This window comes from Drosophila grimshawi, unplaced genomic scaffold (genome assembly GCF_018153295.1).
Source record: "Drosophila grimshawi isolate 15287-2541.00 unplaced genomic scaffold, ASM1815329v1 contig_1377, whole genome shotgun sequence".
NCBI lineage: Eukaryota > Metazoa > Arthropoda > Insecta > Diptera > Drosophilidae > Drosophila > Drosophila grimshawi.
The window spans coordinates 23,875,682-23,897,895 of NW_025062900.1; the positions used below are offsets into that span (position 1 = coordinate 23,875,682).

Sequence of the window (22,214 nt, forward strand, 5' to 3'; positions counted from 1 at the left end):
TGACGCATGCATCGCTGCAAGAGCTTCAACAACTCGCTTCATTAAATAATTAACACGGCCATTATAATTTAATTAATCATAATATTGAATGCACAAGTCAGGGTCTGCTGTGTACTCAAGTGATTTGAACATCCTTCTCTCATCGCAATAGTTTAAAAAAAATTGATAAGAAATTCAGTTTCAAGGACTGGTAGAGACTGTCGAAAAACTATGAATTAAGCTCATTGTGTGTCTGATATTTGAAATGCAAGCAAAGCAAACTGAAATCGATTTCTTTATGATAAGCATTTTTACGTCATTACAAGCTCAAGAGGTGATCAAAATCGAATCAACAAATGCCGTAACCAAAGGCACTGAGATTTTAGGCAAGACTCTGTTTCTTATTTTTTACTTGAATCAGCATTTTCTCACGGCTTTTTGTTTCGGATACCGTTTCAGTGCTAGCCATGTGTGCTGTCAATCACGAATCAGTCAATACACCAATAACTACGACGGCATCGCTACTCGCTACTCGTTTGCATACAAATTACAGATGCAAGTCACATTTGATGGAAAACAATTTGAAATGATATCGCACTCATGCCCACACCCAGGCACATCCCCATCCGCATCTCCATCCGACTTACACACGTCTCTGTCTACATCTCGTTATCGTCTGGCCTTTGGATTGGCTTTTCCTGGCTTGGAAGCAGACACGTGGCATACCCCAGACGTAGCTGTTGCCGTCAAGTGGCTCTATTTTATTTCGCCGCTGCTCTGCATTTACCTTCACAAAAGGACCAAATCATGTGCACACTTTATTGCTTTTACGTGCAAATTGTTTGTGTTGCTCCATAAAAGATATAAGCCAAATTGCTCTAGTCCGATCCACAATCCACACACACACACACACACACGCAATCTGAACACACACACACCTTCACAGTGCATGTCGAGCATTCTATTTCATTTGCAGCTAAGAGCGAACGCATTTTAGTTCTTTTCATTCAGCTCAATTGCATTGGAATGCAGCACACTCAGCTGGTACTCCTGCTACCCCCTCCTTAACCCCTATTGGCAGAGTGGAGAGTGGAGCTAATCAACGCATTTGACAGATTGGCTAACACTCTAATAGCAGCATCATCTCTTTTTCCCTCCAACTAGTGTTGTTTGCCCAGTCAATTGTTTATTGTGCTCCTCTACCTATATGCAAATAATTACCAATATGAGCTGTCATACACACAAGGAGGGTGCCTTCGTTACCTGTGTCGTTTGCAATGTTTACCAATATGTTGCCGGACAGGTGAGATGCCGCTGCTGCTGCTGCTGCTGCTGCTGCTGTTGCTGTTGTCGTCCTTGCTTGTTGCCGTTGTTCTAAGCGCTCTAATTGTTGTCGACATTGTTGTTGTTGATGCTCGTATTGCCCGTATTGCCAGATTGTGTGTGTTGTGTGGATTGTGAGCTTGTAAATAAGCGTTAATTATTGCTTTGGCAGCCATAAAGTCACCTCACAATAAACATGCAAATGCAATGGGCGTGGTATACGCCATTAGAATGTGCGATAAGCCAATTTGTGTCGATAGCCGCATCATCAGCAGCGATTCTTAACGTATTAAAATACAACCAGAATTGACCATACTCAATTTTCACGCTTGAAGGCAACAGAACTACCAATTATATATTTCATATGGTGTTCAATTATGGAAGAAATCTAGATATTTGTTTTTATTTGTTAAGAATTATATTTATAGTTCAATATTATTTATTTGAACAAAATGTAGTTTGCTTGTAAACTACATTCAATTAAATGAACATGGGTGGCCAACAGATGTTAAGCATTTCTATAAACCAGAAATTTGACCTCGGCCAGCCGGACATATCACGTGCTCATGCTCGGAACTCATGCTGAGTGCACAACACCACACCGCAGTGTGCACACATAAACGCTCATCAAATCCACTTAAACTGGTAATGACTGTAACTGCTTTAGATGTGACCACCACCCAATTGGTTTTATTTGCCATCAGCTAGCATCAAAACACGCATACGACGCGTTGCACCGTTGCATAGCTGATTGTGGCGTCCTCTGGGTGCGTATGTGCCTCGCTTGTCTGCTGTGGCATTTAAGTACCTTTTAGCCGAGCCAAAGGTGAAATGAACAGGAGCCAGAACGAGCCAGGACTATAATAGCCAGCTCCTGTTGTTGTTTGCTGCCAGCTGCTTTCTATGCTCCATTCCATTGGGACGGGAGTGCGAGTTGGGTTTTTGGACAGTTCATGTAGGACGTTATTTCATGTGCTTACTACACTGATTTGCGTTTAATTGAATTTTGTGCTTGACACAGCTGCCATTCGACCTGTTTGCTGAAACTGAAGCTGTGTCCAACTCACACTTCGCCCATCAATTTGCTGAACTCATTTAATTGTGTCGAAAAATATAGAGCACCAACTCAAATATGTTGAGCTAACTTAAATGATTACGAGTTGCCACAAAACGGGCAGACAACTCTGCTGCCTATAAATCAAGACGCCTGCTCTTGGGGTCTGGTCAATGAACCGCAATGGGTAGGCAATAAGATGAAAAAAAGAGGATAAAAACCGAAAGCGTCAAGGAGACGGGATGGGATGTGGCCATGGCCAAAGTCTGGTCTGTTTGTATCTGCTCGGGACTCAGTCTATAACCATTAATGACTTGGGCCACAAGCCCACGATATGCGCACGAGTACGTGCTTCAATGCTACATCCGCGGTTTCCTCCCTTCAAAACAGTCTCAGTCGGGAAGCAGTCGGGGTGCTAGGCCTACCCTTGCCAACCTCGTGCCACATCCCAGCCAGCTGAAAACAGTAGAAGAAATGAGCGAAGCGGAAACAACTTAATGACGCACGGCGCTAATGGTTCACTTAAGCACCCACATAAGTTACCCGCGCGCTCCCAAAAGCAGAGCGACACAAAAAAGAACCCACCACACATAATAACTACTCCCCTTGGACCGCCGAAAATGGAATACCCTATTTTGTACTTCTTCTGGGCAGACAGAAGAGCTGGTTCTAAGCAAACATTATCATGTTGTTCAGCAATTTTTCAATGTTGTTATGTAAAATAATATTAAAATAGTTAAATAGTTAGTTGTAATAGTTAGTTCAATAGTTAAAAAGTTTGTAAGAACTAGCAACTTCTTTTATTTATTTTCTTTCATCAGATTTCCAGGAAATGTTTAGTAATATCTAATGAACCAACTTGTCTTTGTTTCGGATTTTTTTAAGCTGAGCCATTATTTTTGGCACTTCATGAACCATGCCCATCTTACATGTGCAGTCACAAATATAAATACCTTCGCGAAGTGTATGCAAAAAATGGAGAACTCAACAGCCGCCCGACTTTAACTTTTTTCTATTTTCTTTTTTTTTTCTCCATCACATTTTAGAGGCGTTGCTGGGTTGGTGGGTGTCACAATGTTGTCGTTTTGCCCGCCAAAATCAGAGAATGGCCCCTACCCTTGCCCACCCTAAACGCCCACCCGGCCCAGCAACAGTACTCCACACGCCGCTCTCCCCTGACTCTCCCAACAGCTCTGCGACGCTTACGTTGCACAGTAATAATTTCTCGCTAATGGTGTCCTAAATTGTCAAGAAATATGGAACCATTTGATTGCGGCGGCCCTCTTTAGCTGCCCCACACTTCTCCAGCATGAGCATGTGGGTGTGGCACCCGAAATGTGTGGATATATACTTGAGCATATATACATATATATACATATGTATACATAAATATATATACATAAGTACGAGTGTATATGCGACGCTGTTGCTGAGAGTGCGGCTTTTAGTTCGTTTGTGTTCTTGACTTCCGGTTAGCGAGTCGGATGGAAATGTCTTTGTTTTTGCTGTCGACTTCTTTTATATGGACTACAGAGAGGTGGGCGTTTTTCGAGGGTGGGCGTGCATATAGTATACATGGATGTGACAAATCAAAGTGCACTATTTGTAAATATGGATCAAAGTGTTAAGAAAATCGTGATATTATGAATTTTGTAGCTGGGCTTTATTTTGACTAAGTTTCCTTTGCATCTTATTAAAGACAATTGCAAAATTAAACTTGTTGCATCTTTTACTTAAAGTTTACTTAAGAGTTGCTGAGTTTTCTCCACATCATCTCCACGTCACGTTTACGTATTATTCAGCTATCCACAAAAATTCATTGTTATCGTTCTTTTGTCTCAGAGCTTTGCTGTGGTAAATACCCTCAGAGATGGCATAACCATTCAGACAGACAAAAATGAAGAGACGGAAAAAATAAGAAAAAACTGTGTGTGTGTATGCGTGTGTGATTACTTGTGCGTGTGTGTGTGTGTGGGTTGATTCATTTATGCCAACACAGACGGAAGAAATCTGCTACTTATAAATTATGTTTATTTATTTATTATATTTTTGAAGCAGCTGCGCTCAACTACGCAGCGTTTTGTCCAAAGTTGCTGCTTTTCCTGCTGTCAACGAGTGTCCTGGCTGGCTACTGGCATAACAATGCTTTCTTTTTGCTTCCCTTCGTCCTTGTACGTTTACTTCGTTTTCATAAATCTGCTAAGCGAAAGATGAAAAAATACGTTGTACAAATGTTGTTGACAGCAGACAAACGGCTAGCGGACGGACCCATAGGACACACTTCAAGCCAGCCATTTAATACAAAAAAAAGGAGCAAAAATAAGACGAGGGTAGCCCCAAATTGGCCAAGCTGGCGGAATTGCGGTAGTTTGAAGGGCCCCCAAAGCGTTTATGGGACTTTTGTTGCTAATAATGTTGTCGATGTGACAAATAAGAGTACATAGCACACAAGGAGTAATCTACATAATGACTCAAGCGTTCGTATTGATATTATGGATGGGACATATTTGCCATTCATGATAGGACCCATGAAACATTTACCAACTTCAGTTAGCTGACTGTAATTTGACAGTAGAGTGTAAATTAACTCTTTTTGTTTAGTTTAAAACAATCACTAAATAAACGAATTTCTTTTGTGTATTTCTTTAAAACTCTGAAATGTGACGTCAAGTTAAAAAATTCGACAAATCAGTAAAAATAACTCTTTATTGGTTGTCAGAAAATGGCTGCAAAAGATGTACTGATTGTATCGCAAACAAACATGAAGTTTCAAGCTCCATTTGCGCACATGCAAAAGCGTCAATTGAGCCTGCTCAATCTCGGCAACCATCCCATAATCTTCAGTATTGACATCAGCAATGAGGCACTTGTTCAAGTGTTTCCCAGACGTGGCCAGTTGGCTGATTTCGACACCACCGAACTAATAATCTGGATGCAGCCGTCTCGGGCAGATCAGCCAAACTGCGGATTAACAGTCAACTACAAGGTCAAGTCTCACACGGCTTATCAAACGGAGGACGAAGATTGGACACATGCGCAAAAAGTAATGGTGAACATCTCGTGGCAGAACTGCGCTGAGAATGAAAAGGAGTTGCTGCCCATGTTTGGCTTGGATCGCAATGCTAAAAGCCTTATCAGAGCCATAAAGAAACCGTATCAGCCATTGTGCTACAGTTGCAGCCAGAAACGTCTCTATCAGTCGGCAAGACATCGAAGCTGGATCAGACGCGTTTTTTTGCCGCTGCTGCTGACGATTGCAGGTGAGTCATTGTTACGCAACATGTGCACCTCATATTAGTTAAGCCTTTTAACCCTTAGTAGCTTATGTTGGCTGGGAATGGCTTTAAGTGGACTTATTCGACTAACAGGGATAGCAACCACGCAAGTCAATTATTGTATTATGCAAATAGATAACAATTCCTTGAGGCAATTGCCAACATTTTTTACCTGTCTCTCTCTCTCTCTCTCTCTCTCTATTTGTCTGATACTCCTACTACACTCTCACACTTATATTAATAAATCATACGCGCCGTTGGCTGCGACCTTAAATCAACTTATCTAGCTAATTAACTTACCTGCAGTTTCATTGGGTTTGATCTTACATTGTGGTGCACGCACATACACACACACATACACATACGCCTATTTCGATAGTCGGATTTATTTATAAGTCAATTATTGCCACAATTAATTTCTGATTGCATTCGTCCCTTATTCATGTATGTTGTTGTTGAAATTAATATGCACTGTTGTTCTGGTTGCTGTTGGCATTGCATCTTAAACTAATTTATGTTCGGCACTGTTGCTTTATGATGCCAATTATCATTTTGTATGACTACTCAATTTCGATATCAAAGCTTAAATGCAAATCTCTTTAAGCGTTAGCCAAACAATAAATTGATCCCATGTGCATTACTGTGTTTCAATAAAGATATTGAAGTTGCAACCGTCACAGCCAATTCATATTTATTCTGTTCAACTTACACAGTTTGCACAAAAATGAGTCAGAACACCAGCAGGCGACACACTGAAAACACTTAAAATGAGTCCAGTTGCATCAGAAAATGTCCCAAATGACTCTTTTTCTGACTCTTTGCTTTCGCTTTGCTCGCTTTCCAAGTGGTTCTGTGGCATTCGCCTGGCCCAGTTTCTAAAGCATAAAATGTTCAGAAAAGAGGAAGAATTCATGGGGAAAAATACAACAAAAAAAAGTACAACATTTTAACGCTTAGAACTAAGTAAAGGAAACAGCTGAAGTGTTGCGTGCCCAGATTGAAAATATGCAAAATGCAAAACGTGTGAGAAACTTCAATGGAGCACCTAAAGATATTTCAAGTCCACTTTCAAATCATAACTTTCCCATCCTCGGCAGTGGACAATCGTAGTTATAATATATTTCTCTGTGCAAATGGCATTTGGTTGGTCATATGCAGAATTTAGAAATCACAGATTAAAATTCAATTTTGTGCCGCAATTTATGCCGAAGAAGGAGCAAACGATTCGTTTGCAGCAATGGCGTTGTATTTGTTGGTTATCACAATCAGATTCTATGTGACATAAGGAACTGAGTTTCGGACTTGGTTCTGCTTCACCCACACCAGCCAGCAGCTCGCTTGATTGTATCAAGAAATGAATGAAATTAGAATGTCTGATGGCATTTTGAATTGGATTTCGACATTTGTTTTTTGTGTGCCTTTCTCTCTCCTCCGCTCTTTGTATACCACTTTTGGCCTATCAGTGGTTGTTGCCTTGTTTGCCGGCCAATTTCAGGCGACACCGCAAGACAGGCCACAAAATGGCGCCTCCCCCCCACTGCACCGTTAGCCAGCACCCTCGGCAAACACAGGCCCATGTCCCCAGTTCTTTTTTTTACCGCCCATTGCTTTTGATTCCTGTTGCATGTCAAAGATTTTGCGAACCAAATGAAAATATTCTGTTGTTGCTACACTGCTAAACAAAACCTCCTTTCTCCAATAGAATCTAATTTTTTAAAATAATAATAAGCCGACTACGGGATACACTTTTTTCAGCTTCGTTACGGTGTAATTTATTGCTGATAAATGATTCAATTAAATTAGAAGAATATAAAAATTGTAAGCTTTTCGAAATGTTTTCTTCTGCCTATTCCATTCATTATATCTATATTGTCAATATGCAATATTTTAAGCAAGTTTTCAAAGTTTCGTTCAGTGTGACTTTATGAAGTTCGAGTTTTTGAAGCCTTACGCTACAATGCCATAAAACATTATTGACATTTCACTTGCAAAGCATTTTTTTTTTTTTTTTTTTTTGACACATCTAGAACAGCAGCAGCAACAGTCGAAACAAAGTGATGAGTTTCCTGTGCAAATGGCCCGTCAGATTTGCTCTAATTTTGAGCACTCTATCTTAATGAAATACGTTTAACTAAAAACGTTATTTATATCCGTCGCAGATTCTGAACTTATATGTGAAAGTGTATCATACAAATTTCTATTCAATTGTATACTGAATTAACTTAGAGTATCGTCAAGTCCAGACGATATTTTGGTGTTTCCGCATACGGTTGAAAATATTTCATGTCTGTGTTGTCACGCCGTTTGTTTTAACAGAATACACCGGCTGGCACAGCCACCCCTCCCCCTAGTGAGTCATTAAATTGTTAAGACAAAATGTTGAAGACTTTGGCCTGGCCAAGTGGCTCGGCGTGTGCTTTTGCCCACTTTTTTTTTGGCGGTTGCGACACGAAGCACGCATAAAATACACAAGTACAAGTCAAGTTTTTCGAACGTTTTGTTTTCCTTTTTTTTTGTTGCCAAAAGTTTTACGAGCTTATCCCAAGAAATAAAAGACAGCGACGACCATGATGAAAAACATACAAAAACACGTGCCAATAACGTTGACTGCAAATAACAAACACTCAACAACCAACAACCAAGAAACAACAACCGTCAGCGAGCAACCATAACAACCACGTAAAACAACTACGTTAGGAGAATTAAAACAGACGGCAGACAGATGAAAGATATCAACATGGCCAAAAGCATCCAAAGCTGCGCAGCTGGCGGACCGCGATAGGCAAGGTCGCTTAAGGTGGAAAAAAGTTATAAGGTGCCAAAGGCCATAAAAGGTGCAATCAAAATCAAACTGATTTGTCTCCGGGGAGTGTTGCCAACTTTTATTTTTACGAGCGGTCCATAGCAGCTTAAAAATTCACAATGTGCCAGCTCAACGAACTGTGAATATTCTATGAATATGATGTATGCATTTTTACATATGTATTTTTATCAAAACATTTAATTTGAGACGTTTATTTTCAATTATTGCATTTTTTAAATCTGTCCTTGTATTTTTCGTCACAAATATTATATAAATATTTATATTTAAGTTAACAAATGCAATTCTTAATTTTATTTTCAATTTAAGAACTCACAAGTATTTACTATAAGCGAAGAATTCGCAGCTTCGTCCTAGCAAGAGTTAATCGAATTGCTTATGAATCCTACCTACCCCCACCCACGGAAGGCATTTGTATAGCCGGGAGACAGGAAAGGGGCTACGTCCGCTGAACTGGCTTTAATTAGACAATCGTTAAGTCTGTTAAGTTATGGGCTAGCAGACGACGCGGCTGTTCCTTAGCCTCGGGTCGAGTCGTGAAATTTATGCGCTTAAATTGCATAATTTCCAAACACACACACAAACACCCAAACCCAGATACACACACAGCTGCGCATTCGTACATGGGCACACTAAAAGTTTGCACATAAATTTAAGAGTCAATGTAAGAGGGCAAACTTTTGACTGCTAGCAGGCCACCATTTGCTGCATGCCACTGTTCATTGCATGTTGCCCAGTGTCCCTGGCCTCATATTGAATTAAACACTTTGTGATTTTGCCGCCTCAGAAGTGTCTTCTGATGCCAGACATCTGTAAAATACACACCTCCACACGCACGCACACAAACACACACAGAATACACACAGAAATACACACAGAAATACACACGAACGATTCGTTTGTAATTTCCTATTTCGGTTGCAGCTTCTCCGAATGCTTTCGGTTGCTGTCTGCTCTTTTATCGGTCTCCGCCGGCACACACCAACCCCAACCCCAACCCCAACTGCCTGTCCAATTGCAAATATGGCCAAATTTTTTCAATCTCTTCTTGTATGCACTGCTTCTAATAATAGTGGGTATGAATATGACAGAATGAGAGTAACAATTAATGTATTTTTAAGCAACCTTTCGATAAAGTATCCATAAATATCGAGATACGCACATTTAGTAAGCTTGTTTAGGTAAATATATCAGCTAGAACCATAAGATTTTCGTCAAAACTATTGAAAGCCAGCAGAGCTAAAAATGAGAAATGAGAAATATGAGACAAATACAGGATATCTCCTGGTCGTGCCAACTTCACTGAACCACACATATTTTCTCTATTTGTATGCTTTGGGCATTTCTAGTGATGCTTTTTTGTTTTGGTACGCCGTCGCCTCTAATAGTTTTTACTGCAACTTTATTTAGTACTACCCTTTCCTCGTGGCCCGTTGGGCGCCATTTCATTGATCCCCACACCTCCTCTTCATTTCCATTCAATTGTTCCTTATACCCTTGCAGATCCTTTTAGAATTTGTCGTGAAGTTTGTAACGATTCCAAGAGTCGTTCCCGACCCCTAAAGTATATATACGTATATTCTTGATAAGCAAGACTACTACATCATACAGTTTTCTCGATCGGTTTTCTTAATTATAGTAAACGTAAGAGTTTCGACAGTTTATTTCCAGTCTGCAAGTGTATGTAATCTTCGGCGTGACGTTTATTTTTGTTTTGTTAATTTTTTTATCGTGTGCCATTTTTTAGCATTTTGCAATGAATTTCGTTTGGGACAGTGTCCGTCTGTCTGTCGCCTTCTCTGGCGGCGTTTTTCTTTTTCTTTTTTTTTTTTGAAGATAAAAATATCAGCGATTCAGCAAACGGCAATGGCATTGGCTCTGGTCCGCTTATGGTCGACTGCGGCCTGCAGCTAATGGGGCTGACAGCCCAAAAGGCGTGTAATGGTTGGGAAGAGGGTGGTGAGGGAAGAGCATGAAGTGTGCTCTCCACTTTGTTTTGCTGGAATTGCAATAATTGTTTATTGACAACAATGGATTTAAATTGTTATCGGTTGCAGCTGTGAAGCAATTATGAATAAAGCCAGCGAAATTTATCGTGTGTGATTGAATGTTGCATGGAAAAATTATATACATATTTTTCAAGAACTGTTGCTGGGGAAATATCTGCAATATATCATTTTCACTTCTTCAAGAATAAGGTTTTGGGGTTTAGGCTTAATTTGTGTGTTGAGAATTTTGAATTGTGCTATTTATCGAAATGATGGCATTATCGTAATTTTACCAGTCAAATTGTCTCGGCTTTGAGCCTGCTTAGGGCCAACTGAATAATGCCAATTGGCAAGTTGGCTACTTGCGACTCGAAAGCGCTTGCCAAAAACAAAATAAATAGCATAGCTTCACAAGGGTCTGTAATAACAACAACAACAGCAACAACGTAAAGAGCAAATCAAAGTGGAGCAGAGCGGACGCGATTCTGGCGCATATTTTTGGCAGGAACGTGAAATTAATTATGCGCGGCAAAAGAAAGGCTTACCGCAGGACAAAGACATCACATGCAAGGAGAGCCAAAAGGGATGCGTCAGTGGTTGGTGGTGGAGAGGGGATGTAGGGCCGGGGGGGGGGGGGGGGGGTTGTTGAGGTAGCTGCCAAAAAGGAGTGGCGGCGACGACGACTTCGAGGCTCGTCGGCGTTCGAGGATTATGTTAAATTTAGCGGTGACACAGACACTTGGCAAAGGTTCTCACACAATGGCGCAATAATTGCGCAAGACTGGTGGGGATGAGGATGGACAGGGTGTAGGGGCGTAGATGGAGTGGGTTGGGGTGTTGGGTCAGGCTGGCCGCCATTAATTGTGCAAAAGTCAGTGCGACTGAATGTGTCGCCCCTGGCAGCTTGATGCTTCTCTGTCTCTCTCTCTCTCCCTCTCTCCCTCTCTCAATCTCTCCCTATCTCTCTCTCACTCTCCCTCTCTCTCTCTTGTGGATCGCTGTCTGCCTCAGGCAAAAGTCAGTGCCAAGTGGCAGATGCCGTACTCAGTGCCAACTACAACTGGGTTGGGAGTGTGGGTGTGTATGTGTATGTGTGTGGGTGTATGGACCAAGTGCAGAATAATAAAAGGGCCAAGAAGCTGCCGTTGCTGCTGCTCTCGTTTCGTTCCATTTCGTTTCGTTTGGTATGCCATAAATTTTAAGCTATTTTTATTGTCATTTTCATTGCGCGCTGTGAAAATGTTTGTTTAATTTACGAGTAAGTTTCCAGGTCCAGCTCGCTTGCTTGCTCTCTCTATCTCTCTCTCTCTCTCTGTACCTCTCTCTCTTTTCCTGTCTTGATGATATCTGTATTGCAATTACCAACGGCCAACTGCCAGCACAACAATTAAATACAATTTTCGTCCAGTTCAAATACTCAAAAGTGCGTCACCAGCGGCAGCAACAAGAACAGCGTTAGGAACAACAACAAATAAAGATACGCGCTGCAGATAAATCATTTGCAATTTTCATTTTCTATTTATCAAGCTCAACATTTAAGGATATTCTCAAAGACCCTTTTAGCATGAGCAAAAACCCCAGCTGGGCGGAGTGGAGTGTGGGGCAAAGCGATTTAAACGATTGCTGCGGAGGGGCGCTTTTTGTCGCTGTATGTGTGTTGTCTGGCCAATACTGGTCGTTACCTTGGCAAATATGTACATATATAGAGAAAGCAGCAACTTTGTGAGAACGTAGCTTTTAGTATGGGGTTGGTATTTGCTTGAGGGTGCTAGACGTGCACACTTCACTGCTGTTTATGTGTGAATCACAATAAGGATTACGATTCATTTGCCAGAATGTAATCGGAAAATGTGGTAATAAATTGTTTAAATTACTTTAAAATAGACTGCCTTTAGCTGATTATTGCTTTAAACTTTTTCGTTTCGTTGCTTTAACGTAGTTAACCCAATTGTAGGCAGCTTTCTTGCACTGGTAGACGTTCAATTTTTTGTACAAGGCCTTTTCTTTCGTGGTTGCCCAAATATTTACATTAAATTTGGCCAAGTGGCAACGTTTATTCCATTTTCCTCAGCCACTCCCAGTATTCCATTTTTTCTCATTCTCAATTCCTCTTCATTTTGCTTTTACTTTGTTTTTTTAGCTGTACAACCATTTCTTTGTTTGTTCTATGTTTTCGCGGCGAGTTAATTTTGCATTTCCGCTCATTTAACTGCATTTTTCCCCTCCCCCTCTCTCAGGGCTGTTGCCATTGTGGTTGGCTCCAAGTGCCGTGAAGTTGTTTTTGCCAGGAAGTTCATTTAAAGCAGCAGGAGCCGCAGCAGCATATGAATGGATGTTGGCAAAAGCGTCCAAGCTCATGGAATTCCACTCAACATACTTTATTTAACTTTTCTTCATTTTTTTTAACTGCCAATTGTATGAGTATATGTATTTATATATATGTGACTAACAGCATGGGTAGCGAGAGAGAGAGAAAGAGAGAGGGAGAGAGAGATAGAGAGACACTTGATAATAGGTTCTATGATTGCAGTCCTCAAAAAAATCGATTGGTTAGGTTGATCATTCTATATGTAATTTTTACTAGGCTTGAGAGGATTACTTTCAATTCGAAAAACAAATAAATACATTTCTTCACCTGAAGTTCGCCGACTTTTTGTTTTTTGCCTTGAGCGATTTTACTTTTAATATTGTAGACAGTAAGCAACTTTTTCAGTGAGGTCAGAGACTCATTTACTTGAACATCCATTGACTTCGGCTTCTTGTAATTAGTCTATTAATACTTGGTATGTGCTGGTCGCGTTCAGTCTAAACTAACAATTATTGACTGTGAGACACGGAAGTCTTCTTAAAGTCGCATTTGCTGCTTAGTAAACTAAAAATTATTGACTGTGAGACACGAAAGTCTTTTTAAACTCTCATTTGCTGCTTAATTGTCTACTGCGCTGTCGGTAAATAATTTGATGTGTAAATTTAAAGCCATTTCTCAAGCTATGCAATTTAAAGTTTCACGTCTGCATGCTTAGGCATAAATGCTGTGGTATGTGTGTGTGTGTCGTGTGTGTGCGTGTCTGTGCTAAATAATTATATGCCTTTTTGGACTCGCGATTCGCAACTCGTAAATTTCACACCCCAGTCATCAAGAGTTGAGCAAGTGCTGCGTGCTGGCAAAACTTTTGCCATTTGCGCAGGATGCACAAGGATGCACAGACGCCACACACACACACACGCACATATATATATATATATATATGTATATACACTAAGCATGGCGAGTTGCGACATAAAAATTATATGTCAAGCGCAAAATCTCAGGCACACAGCGCTTAAGCATGCGAGTATATATCTCTCTCTCTCTCTCACACTATCTCCCTGTCTTTCTCTGTGCATTTGTAAATGTTGCTGTGTGAGTGGCAGCTTCTGTTCTCCGTTCTTGGCTGCACGCGCTATCCCTGCCCCTTTCACTCATCTGCCCCTCTTAGCCCTTAACTCTCACTAAGTCTCTGCATGACATTGCACTCAACTTTGCTTTCACCTTTGGAGCAGAAGCAACCTCGCCTCTGGTTGCCCCGCAAACCAAACCAGCTGTTGACTTTTATTGTGGCTTGACATTAATTTGTTAAGTGCGCCACGGCTGCCTGCCCCATGCCGCCGGCCGCCAGCCGCTTGCCACCATCAGCTGCCAAACCACCCACCACACACCCAGTCAAGTGTGCAATCTTTAAGGTGAGCAACTTGAGTAGTTTAACAGTATTACTTTCCCTCCAGCACAGCCAGTTGGGCCAGCTATTTTAAAATGCTTTCAGTTAAATGCATTTAAATGGAAAATGGAAAAAAAAAATATTTAGCTTGCTGCAGTCGCGGTCTCTTTTAATTATGCCCAATGCACTGTGAAAATGCTCAAAAATGCAAATTATGCGCTGCAAAATGCAACGTATGTAAAATTGCGGCCCATAATTTATGCCACGCATGGCAAATATTGCGCCCTGCCATATCCCAGCCATTAGACAATATCTCACTCGCACGCATCTATATGCATACCGTTGGCTCCCTGTGTTGCAAGTGTTGTTGGTGTGGCAATTCTATCGCATTATGTTGTTTAACATTGCTTTCTGGTGTCATCGATGCCGATTGTTGATGCAAGCCGTATGATATGCATAAACATACCACACCCGCAAACATACGCACACACGTACAGCACACATCAACGCACACACAATCATCCAATATTTGTTTAATTAGCCCATATTAATGTCGAGTCAAGCAAACAAGGTGGCAAACTCATAATGAAAACTGCAAAAACCAGCACCATTGTTCTGGCCAATTGTTCCAACTGCAATTATTTCATTCCCCATAAGGCCTGCACATATATATTCTGCCCACTGACCCACTCAAGGACTATTCGATTTCCATTTCATTTGTTAGTTTCATCAGACAGATTTGGCTTGCCATTAATCCGCATGAGATTTGCATGGTGTTCGATGTACACACTTTGTGCCTTTCTGATCTAATTTAGTTGTTAAACTATATTTCAAACTAATAATACATTTATTAAAAACTCTTCACAAAAACGATCTATATTTGTATTGATTTTATTTACCACACTTTTGCTTCGCTGTCAAATAAGATTGTTAAGAAAAATGTATAGTTAATCTATACACATAAAATTCGGAGTTCCACTGATCAAAAGCACTTTTTCAAAAACAAGTATTTGCATTTACATCACACTTTCCAATTTGTTGTGGGCATGTCTTGCAAGAGGAAGACCCAGCTATGGGAGTCGAATATTGATGGTTCACTCATGAAGACAACCACACAAATAATGCTTGAGCAGGGCTCACAGCCACAGCGCACCCTTTGCACCACCGATCACAAGCTCGTCAACTTTCAGTCCTTTAACATGGATGAGTAAGTGCGAACAGGACTTCAGCGTGCTTCAGTTTATCTGACTTCTCATCCGATTGTAGTCCACGCTATGGCCATGTGGATTACGAGGAGCAATCGGAACCGCCGCTAAGATCTAGCTATATGCGTGAGTATACACAGCCTTTTCTGCCCCGCTGCAAGGTACTGGAACCGAAAGGGGGAACGCCCGACTTTATGTTCAATCGATTGCCTAAAAACGATTTTGACCCTCAAACGGGCACCTTATACAAGTTTCTCGATGATCACATGCACGATGTACCCGAAGTGCGCAAAAAGGTTAACTTTTTCAGGCAGTTGAGGTGAGCTGCAACTTATTCCTGGGATTGTAACTTTTATTTATTCTTTTAATTCACAGAAATCAATCATTTTTGCTTTATTGATTATATCCATATTTGTTAAGTGTAATGTACCATAATGAAAAATGTTATAAAATATAATTATTGTTGTTGCCGACAGAAAGTTGTAAGTACTCTTTCAAGTATACTTGGTCATGATGCCTGCCTCTCCACAAACTAATTGCCTCACAATTTGTTGCAATTTAGCTCAATCATCATTCGAGTCACGCCAAAAGTTTCTATTTTAAAAGCATTTCCAAAGCAATGCAATTATTAATTCTTTTCCCACATTCTCACAGTAATAGCTTTCCCTCCGCCGCCCACTTGCCATTACTTTAAGTAAAACATGTCAGCTCTTTCATTTTCAATGGAAATCAATTAATTTTGCATTAAGAAACTGAATCGTCAGCATGAACAAGTTGACTAACATCATATAATCACATACATGTGTATATAGAAAATATATGTATGTAACGGGCGTCGCTTATTAGGTTATAGCTGTAGCAAGTTCTTGGAAAATGTTAACAAATTGCAATTAATAATGCAAAAGGCAGACCCAAGGCATGCATCGTGCAAGTCCGAAAGCAATACTTCGATACTTCGTCTCTCAGCTCTTGGCTCACATTTACCCTGTACTATTGAGGCCAATTTGCATAAATGGTACCAATAAGGAGCAAGGATCTAAGGATCTGCACTACGAGGGTGGTGTCAAACTAATGGCAAACTATGACAGCGCTGATTTATTATGCACGGTAATTAGTTTGGCCTGTTTAGCGGCCAATGCAAGCAACCAGGCGCATTGATATGCCAAGTAACTGCATTGAATTTCTTTGGTTACAGTGACAAGACCATTAAAGCAACAACAACAACAGCCATGCACAGACGCTACTTAGTCCCTTAACCAGATGATGACGATGACGAGGACGAGCAAGGACGATGAAGTGGCCGCAAACAAAACACTCCCAGTCCTCAGTTGACAATCGCATGAAAGTCAAAATGAATGTTCCAAAGTGACAGGGACAGAGACGTCGACGGAGTCTGAGAAGACCAGACGAGACCGAGAAGCAGGAGCGGGAGTGGAAGCAGCAGGACAACGATGCCGAAGCGGAAGTCGCCATTGTGGTTGACAAACGGGACATGGACATGTTGTACGAAGGCAGGCGGCAATATATCAATTAGAAGCAGCAACTTGCTAAGTTTTCAATCTCACACTGAAACATGACATCGCAGGGCTTCAAGCAAAATCAACATCAAAGTGACACCTAGCGTAGGGAATCATAGCGAGGAAAACTGAACACTGAAAGATACCTGTAATTAAAAGCAAGCACAGCTTGTTGTAACTTTGACAAAGAAGTCAAAACTTTATCCATACTAATTGAATTAAGCTAATCAAGCGAATCCGACATGAAGAACGCATGAAATATGTGCTCCTTAAATAAAAGTAATGGCTTTAAATTTTTGAAAGCTCAACAATAGTTTCAAAAATATACACTAAGTAGTTTTGAAGAATGCATCTATTTTATAATAAGTATAAAATAGCTTTTTTTTGACACAATGTGAAATTTGATTTTTTCTACAGCTGTGATTTATTGAGCATAACTGTTGAAAATCACACTGAAAATTCGACAAATCGTAACGAGAAGTCCACAATTTAGATTTACAGCTTATTTTGATGAACTCGGTACTAAAATTCCACTTTCAACATGTTAATGCCAATCGGAACAAAATTTCCTTTCTGTTGGCATAAACCTCAAGCCATTTGTCAGAACACTGAGCCAAGTGAAATGTTTGGACAGAAGTAGGATATTGGGAAGGATATGTGGACATATTTCGGGATGATTGCTGCTGGCGCTTGTACTTTCGTCAGAGTCGGTCGATTTGACAGTTGGACAAATGAACAGTAGCACAGTTGACCGATAAAATGTCGCCTGCAACGTTATTTGTTACGCACTACTGATAAGAGTGTGCTGCCTCGAAATTTGGACACATGCAACATTCAACAAGCTTACACCAATGCGTACTACACACAAACTCACCACACACCAACAAATGCCGGCAACAGCTCTCGTTCTCTCTCTCTCTCTCTCTCTCTCTCTCTCACTCTCTCTCTGTGTGTGTCTGTTCTGAGCGTCTGCGTTGCTCTCTTTGGACCGAAGCGGAAATTCAACACAGTGGCACGACTAACGGCATCGTCTGTGATAAGAGTCAGTGGTTCGGATTTGACCGTGGCTCGTGCTGTGCTGCGGCTCGTGTCTTGGCCAGCAGCTAAACTCAAATCAGTCAACTCGGAAACGTGGCCATGTTCGTTTTGCCGCGATTTCGTTGCGGCTCGTTTAGCCTAGCCACCAACAATTGGCAATAGCCAAAACCTAATGTTAAACGCCAAATGACAACACAGTTTGTGTTTCGTGTGCCGTGTTGACGTCTTTTTCGAACCGAGTCCTAAAAGTGGCCAAGTGTCAACGAAATTCCAATAAGCCAAAATCAAACAACACAATTTGAAGAGGTGTGCATACATAAGTATACATGTGTGTCTGTGTCTGTGTCTGTGTGTGTGTGTGAGAGAGTGTAATCAATTAAAAGGTGTAAGCTGCAACAACTACCAACAAAAGAAATAACAAAAAACATGTGATGCTGATGCTCTGTGTGTGCGTGCGTATTTTTGTGCACTGGTGTGTGTGTGTGTAAGTGTGTGTGTGTGTATGTGTGTGCACGTGTGGCATGTAATTAATTTTTGGCATTTAAATTGGCCGCCATCAACATCCATCGCTTGAATCAATTTGATAAATTTGCATTTTTTGGGGCAAAAAAAACTGAATCGGGGGAACCGCAAAAAGCGATGCCTGAAAAAGCAATTTCATTTACAAATTACAACTTGATGGGGCCGCCTTCAGGCAGTTTGAAAAGGGCAAGGCCTGCAAAATAAATTGGGTCGTCAAGTAAATCAGCAATTGAATGTATTATTGGAAGTGTCTCGGAATGATTTTCGGGAATAGTATTAGCCAAAAAGTGGCTTAATTATAATTAACATCAATCATTAAACAAATATATTGACTCTCGGTTGAGACCGTCTATGCATTTCACTAAGAACGCGTAACTTGATATACAACTCACAAAGAAACTAAGAACGCGTAACTTGATATACAACTCACAAAGAAACCTTATAAAATAAAGAAAGGATTCAAGAAGAACTTAATTAGGACACTTGTGATTTATGCTTAAAAATAAATCGGAAACATATCATAAAATATCTGTTTTTCATTAAATCCATTGTAGCGTTAAAATCAATTCTTGCAAAAATCATTTGAATTGAAAATAAATTTAAAGTAATCGGTAATCTTAATCTTCAAGGTGCTAAAGGCAATTTAGCATGACACCTGAATCCTCTTATAATTAAGTTGAGTATTTAAAAAAACCTGCTGAAATATGAAGCAAATTCAAAATGGCATAAGCTCAACGATATTTTATAATTTAAAACCCTGACCCTTTTTTCTTTTGCCATTTTCTGTCGTCTATTTAATGTGGTGTAAACAAATCTCGCATTTGCACTTCTGAAGGCTGTCCCCAAAAACGCACAACAGTGGCGAGAACAACAATGGTAATAATAATAATAAAATGAAGGAAACGTAGAGAAACATAAATAAAGAACAAGTTGAAGAAAAATGACGGAGACGTGCCTCGTATGCAAAAACATATTTGCAGAACGCAGACTAATAAGTGAAAAGAGGCGAGGGAAAGGGAGACGAGGCTATGGGACTACGAGATTACGAGACAAAGCCAGAAGCCACATCCACAGTCAGAGAGCAGCACCACCAACTAAAGGGAAGTCCTTCAAGCGTCTGAGCTTAGCCCAATGATATTCGGCGCCCAGGAAGCAGCCCGCGCCCCAGAAGGCTGCCAGGCTGCCAGGCTGCCAAGGTTATGGGTGCAGGGTGCGGGTACGGATGAGTTGGTTGGCTTGGCGACCTCGAGGCACAAATGAGTGCAGAGCGAGCGCAAGATAAAAATGCAGAAGAAGCGTGGCAAAGCCGAAATGAGTTGCACCCATTTCCCCATTCTTAACGGACCATTTTTTCATGTGGTTCATTTATTTTATTTTTAAAGCGTGTGCTCAAGTGCAAATTTCAGCCTGACAGCGCAATGGGGCGAGCATTTTCACGCTTAATACAGCACCAACAAATACATTTTATAAATTAAACAATCATTTTTCTTGAATTTTTTACGTTAACAACAAGAACGTTGACGCTTTAATCTCTCAAAATTTCAATTGCCCAGCAAGTGTGGGAATGTGTGCTAGTGTGTGTTTGTGAATATTTGTGCTGGGAAAAATGAAACAAATTTCATTCATTACTTGGGTGGGAGGGAAAAAACAAGCTGCCATTTTGTATGGCCATAAATCTTTTGACATATGCGTTGGCATTGCGTTAACGATATAAGTAAGCAAGGGGTTGCGGTGGTTTAAGCTGCAGAAAAACTCATTCAACGATCTGACAAAAAATACGTATTACATTTTTTATTGTTTATTTCTTTTTATGCGCTCGACATTTTGAGTTAAACAAATAATAAACAATAAACTTGACAAAGCCTATAGACAATGTATCCCGCAGTATTTCGCAATTTTCCGAATTGTTGAAATTGCGCAAAGGGTTAAAGCGAATTCAAATTCACGCGCTGCCAAGTGACTAAAACAATAAACACAATAAAACGCTGGCCAAATTCTCGGCCAAAAAAAAAAAAAAAAAAAACCAACAACAATAACAATGTCGACAATCGGCAATGGCAACAACAGCTCCCGCGCCCTCTTCACCCTCATCCACGTCAACCACGGCAAACGCGAACACAACATCAACAACAACACTGTTTAACTGCTAATACCAAAACAACAACATCGAAATCTACAGAAGCTGTAATAATAAAAGTTGACTAAAAGAGAGAGAGAGACAGAGAGGGAGAGAGAGAGAGAGATATAGATAGAGGTCCAAGTAAAGAGCAACAAAAGCATTTGAAGCTATTGGCAACAATTTTACGAGTTGCCAACTACTTTTTACAACGAATTTTCATTATTGCAAGAGGTAAGCTTTTCTTTCCTTTTTTTATTTTCATTCGTTCTTTTTTCCTTGTTGCTCACTTTGACAATTTACCAGCAGCTTTTGTCATTTTCAGCAGATGCCAGTCTTTCGGGTCTTAAATTCTTGACCACTTCTATTGCACAAATCCAATTAGGTTTTTGATAGTTACAAGTGTAAAGAAAATCTTCCAAATCATTTTCTGTGTTCAGCACAGCTTACAGTTTAAGTAAAGCATTTTGAATCAGAAGGATTTATTTTGGCCATATGATCTTATATAATATCTAAAGTGTGTTCAATTCACTTTCGTTTTCTACCCAATGTGGGGAAGTTTAATTGAGGAATTAGTTACCAGTTTGTTAAGCCGATAAGGCATAGTAAAAACTGTTTTCAATATGTATGTAAATACATCCCATGGAATATACATATCTAATACATAATCTAATTAAATCCTTTTCTCATCAATTTTAAAATTAGCACTCTATAATTAAAAAAAGAACAAAAAAATTATGTTGTTTTACTTTTACTTTTGCTTACATCCCATTTTGAAAAATATTGCATAGATATAATGAAATATGAATATATGTCTTAAGCTTTCAACCTGATTGAAGATTCGTGTTCCTTATTTAAAGGACTCCCTAGCTCGTCTGAGAATTATAAGTGATAATTTAATGCATTGCCTTCAACTTAAGTAAGTGTCTTACCACTCAGTCTATACAACCAATTTCCCAATTTCCAATTACTATCAGTATACTCCCACCACAATCCAATCACAATGGGGCTTCTTATTGAGCAGTAAAACAGTTCTTATCATATCCTGAGTATATCACATACTTAATTAAACGAGTTGGCATTCTCCCTTTACACAGCCCATCCCACAATCATTTTGCCACATAATTAAGCGAGCTCTGCGCTCGAAAATAGCTCTTAACCCACTAGATTCGGCAAACGGCAACCAACTGTGGCCACTTTTGTGATGCTCTAGAGCTGCAAGCACATGTCCAATATGCTGGCTTATATCATCTTTCAACTTGTGTGGCTGTGAGGCACTTACAAAAAACGCTGTCAGCCCTCCTCCTTTTTCCCTAAAAAAGAAAACAAAAAAAATACTAGAAAGAAAAAATTTGTTCAAGTTACTATTCAAACGCTTTTCACCAGCTGCCGCTCCAAAATCCCTTTTTAATTTTTCATGGCTGCCTTTCTGCTGCTGCAACTGTTCCCCGCTACCCCAACTGCACTTCATTCACGGAAAAATCCAATGGAGATGCTGGACGCGGAGGTTGCAGGAGCAGACAGCATGCAGGACAGACACACACATGCACACAATGCATATGCATATAGCTATGGGGTACTGCAGAGCATATTTAACCCATTGCAAACACATTTGCATGCACTCAACTCAACTCAACACAACTCATCTCGACTCGAACCCAGTTGTGGGTTTTAGTTT

General features: G+C 40.3%; 3 protein-coding genes across 5 annotated transcripts in view; all 3 read left to right on the forward strand.

Annotated features, from left to right (window-relative positions):
* Window positions 1-5,071: 5,071 nt before the first annotated feature.
* Window positions 5,072-5,893, forward strand: LOC6567170. 2 transcript variants are annotated; one of them, XM_032739524.1, is made up of 2 exons: window positions 5,072-5,616; window positions 5,675-5,893. In XM_032739524.1, the coding sequence occupies exons 1-2, from the start codon at window positions 5,079-5,081 to the stop codon at window positions 5,701-5,703; spliced, it is 567 nt and encodes a 188-aa protein (XP_032595415.1). In that variant the 5' UTR covers window positions 5,072-5,078; the 3' UTR covers window positions 5,704-5,893. The 2 variants fall into 2 exon arrangements, with proteins under 2 accessions (XP_032595415.1, XP_032595417.1); XM_032739526.1 differs by having other exon boundaries at window positions 5,678-5,893.
* Window positions 5,894-15,120: 9,227 nt separating this feature from the next.
* LOC6567171 lies at window positions 15,121-15,816 on the forward strand. The gene is made up of 3 exons (XM_032739467.2): window positions 15,121-15,345; window positions 15,405-15,662; window positions 15,719-15,816. The coding sequence occupies exons 1-3, from the start codon at window positions 15,185-15,187 to the stop codon at window positions 15,741-15,743; spliced, it is 444 nt and encodes a 147-aa protein (XP_032595358.1). The 5' UTR covers window positions 15,121-15,184; the 3' UTR covers window positions 15,744-15,816.
* Window positions 15,817-18,019: 2,203 nt separating this feature from the next.
* LOC6567172 overlaps window positions 18,020-22,214 on the forward strand; it is a 33,370-nt gene continuing 29,175 nt past the window's right edge. The window contains exon 1 of one of the 2 annotated variants that reach the window (XM_001993320.3): window positions 18,020-18,204. The gene's annotated coding sequence lies outside the window, so the exon portion shown is untranslated. Of the gene's footprint in view, window positions 18,205-20,674; window positions 20,771-22,214 lie in introns of those variants that run through there. The other variant, XM_032739630.2, reaches the window with a different exon arrangement.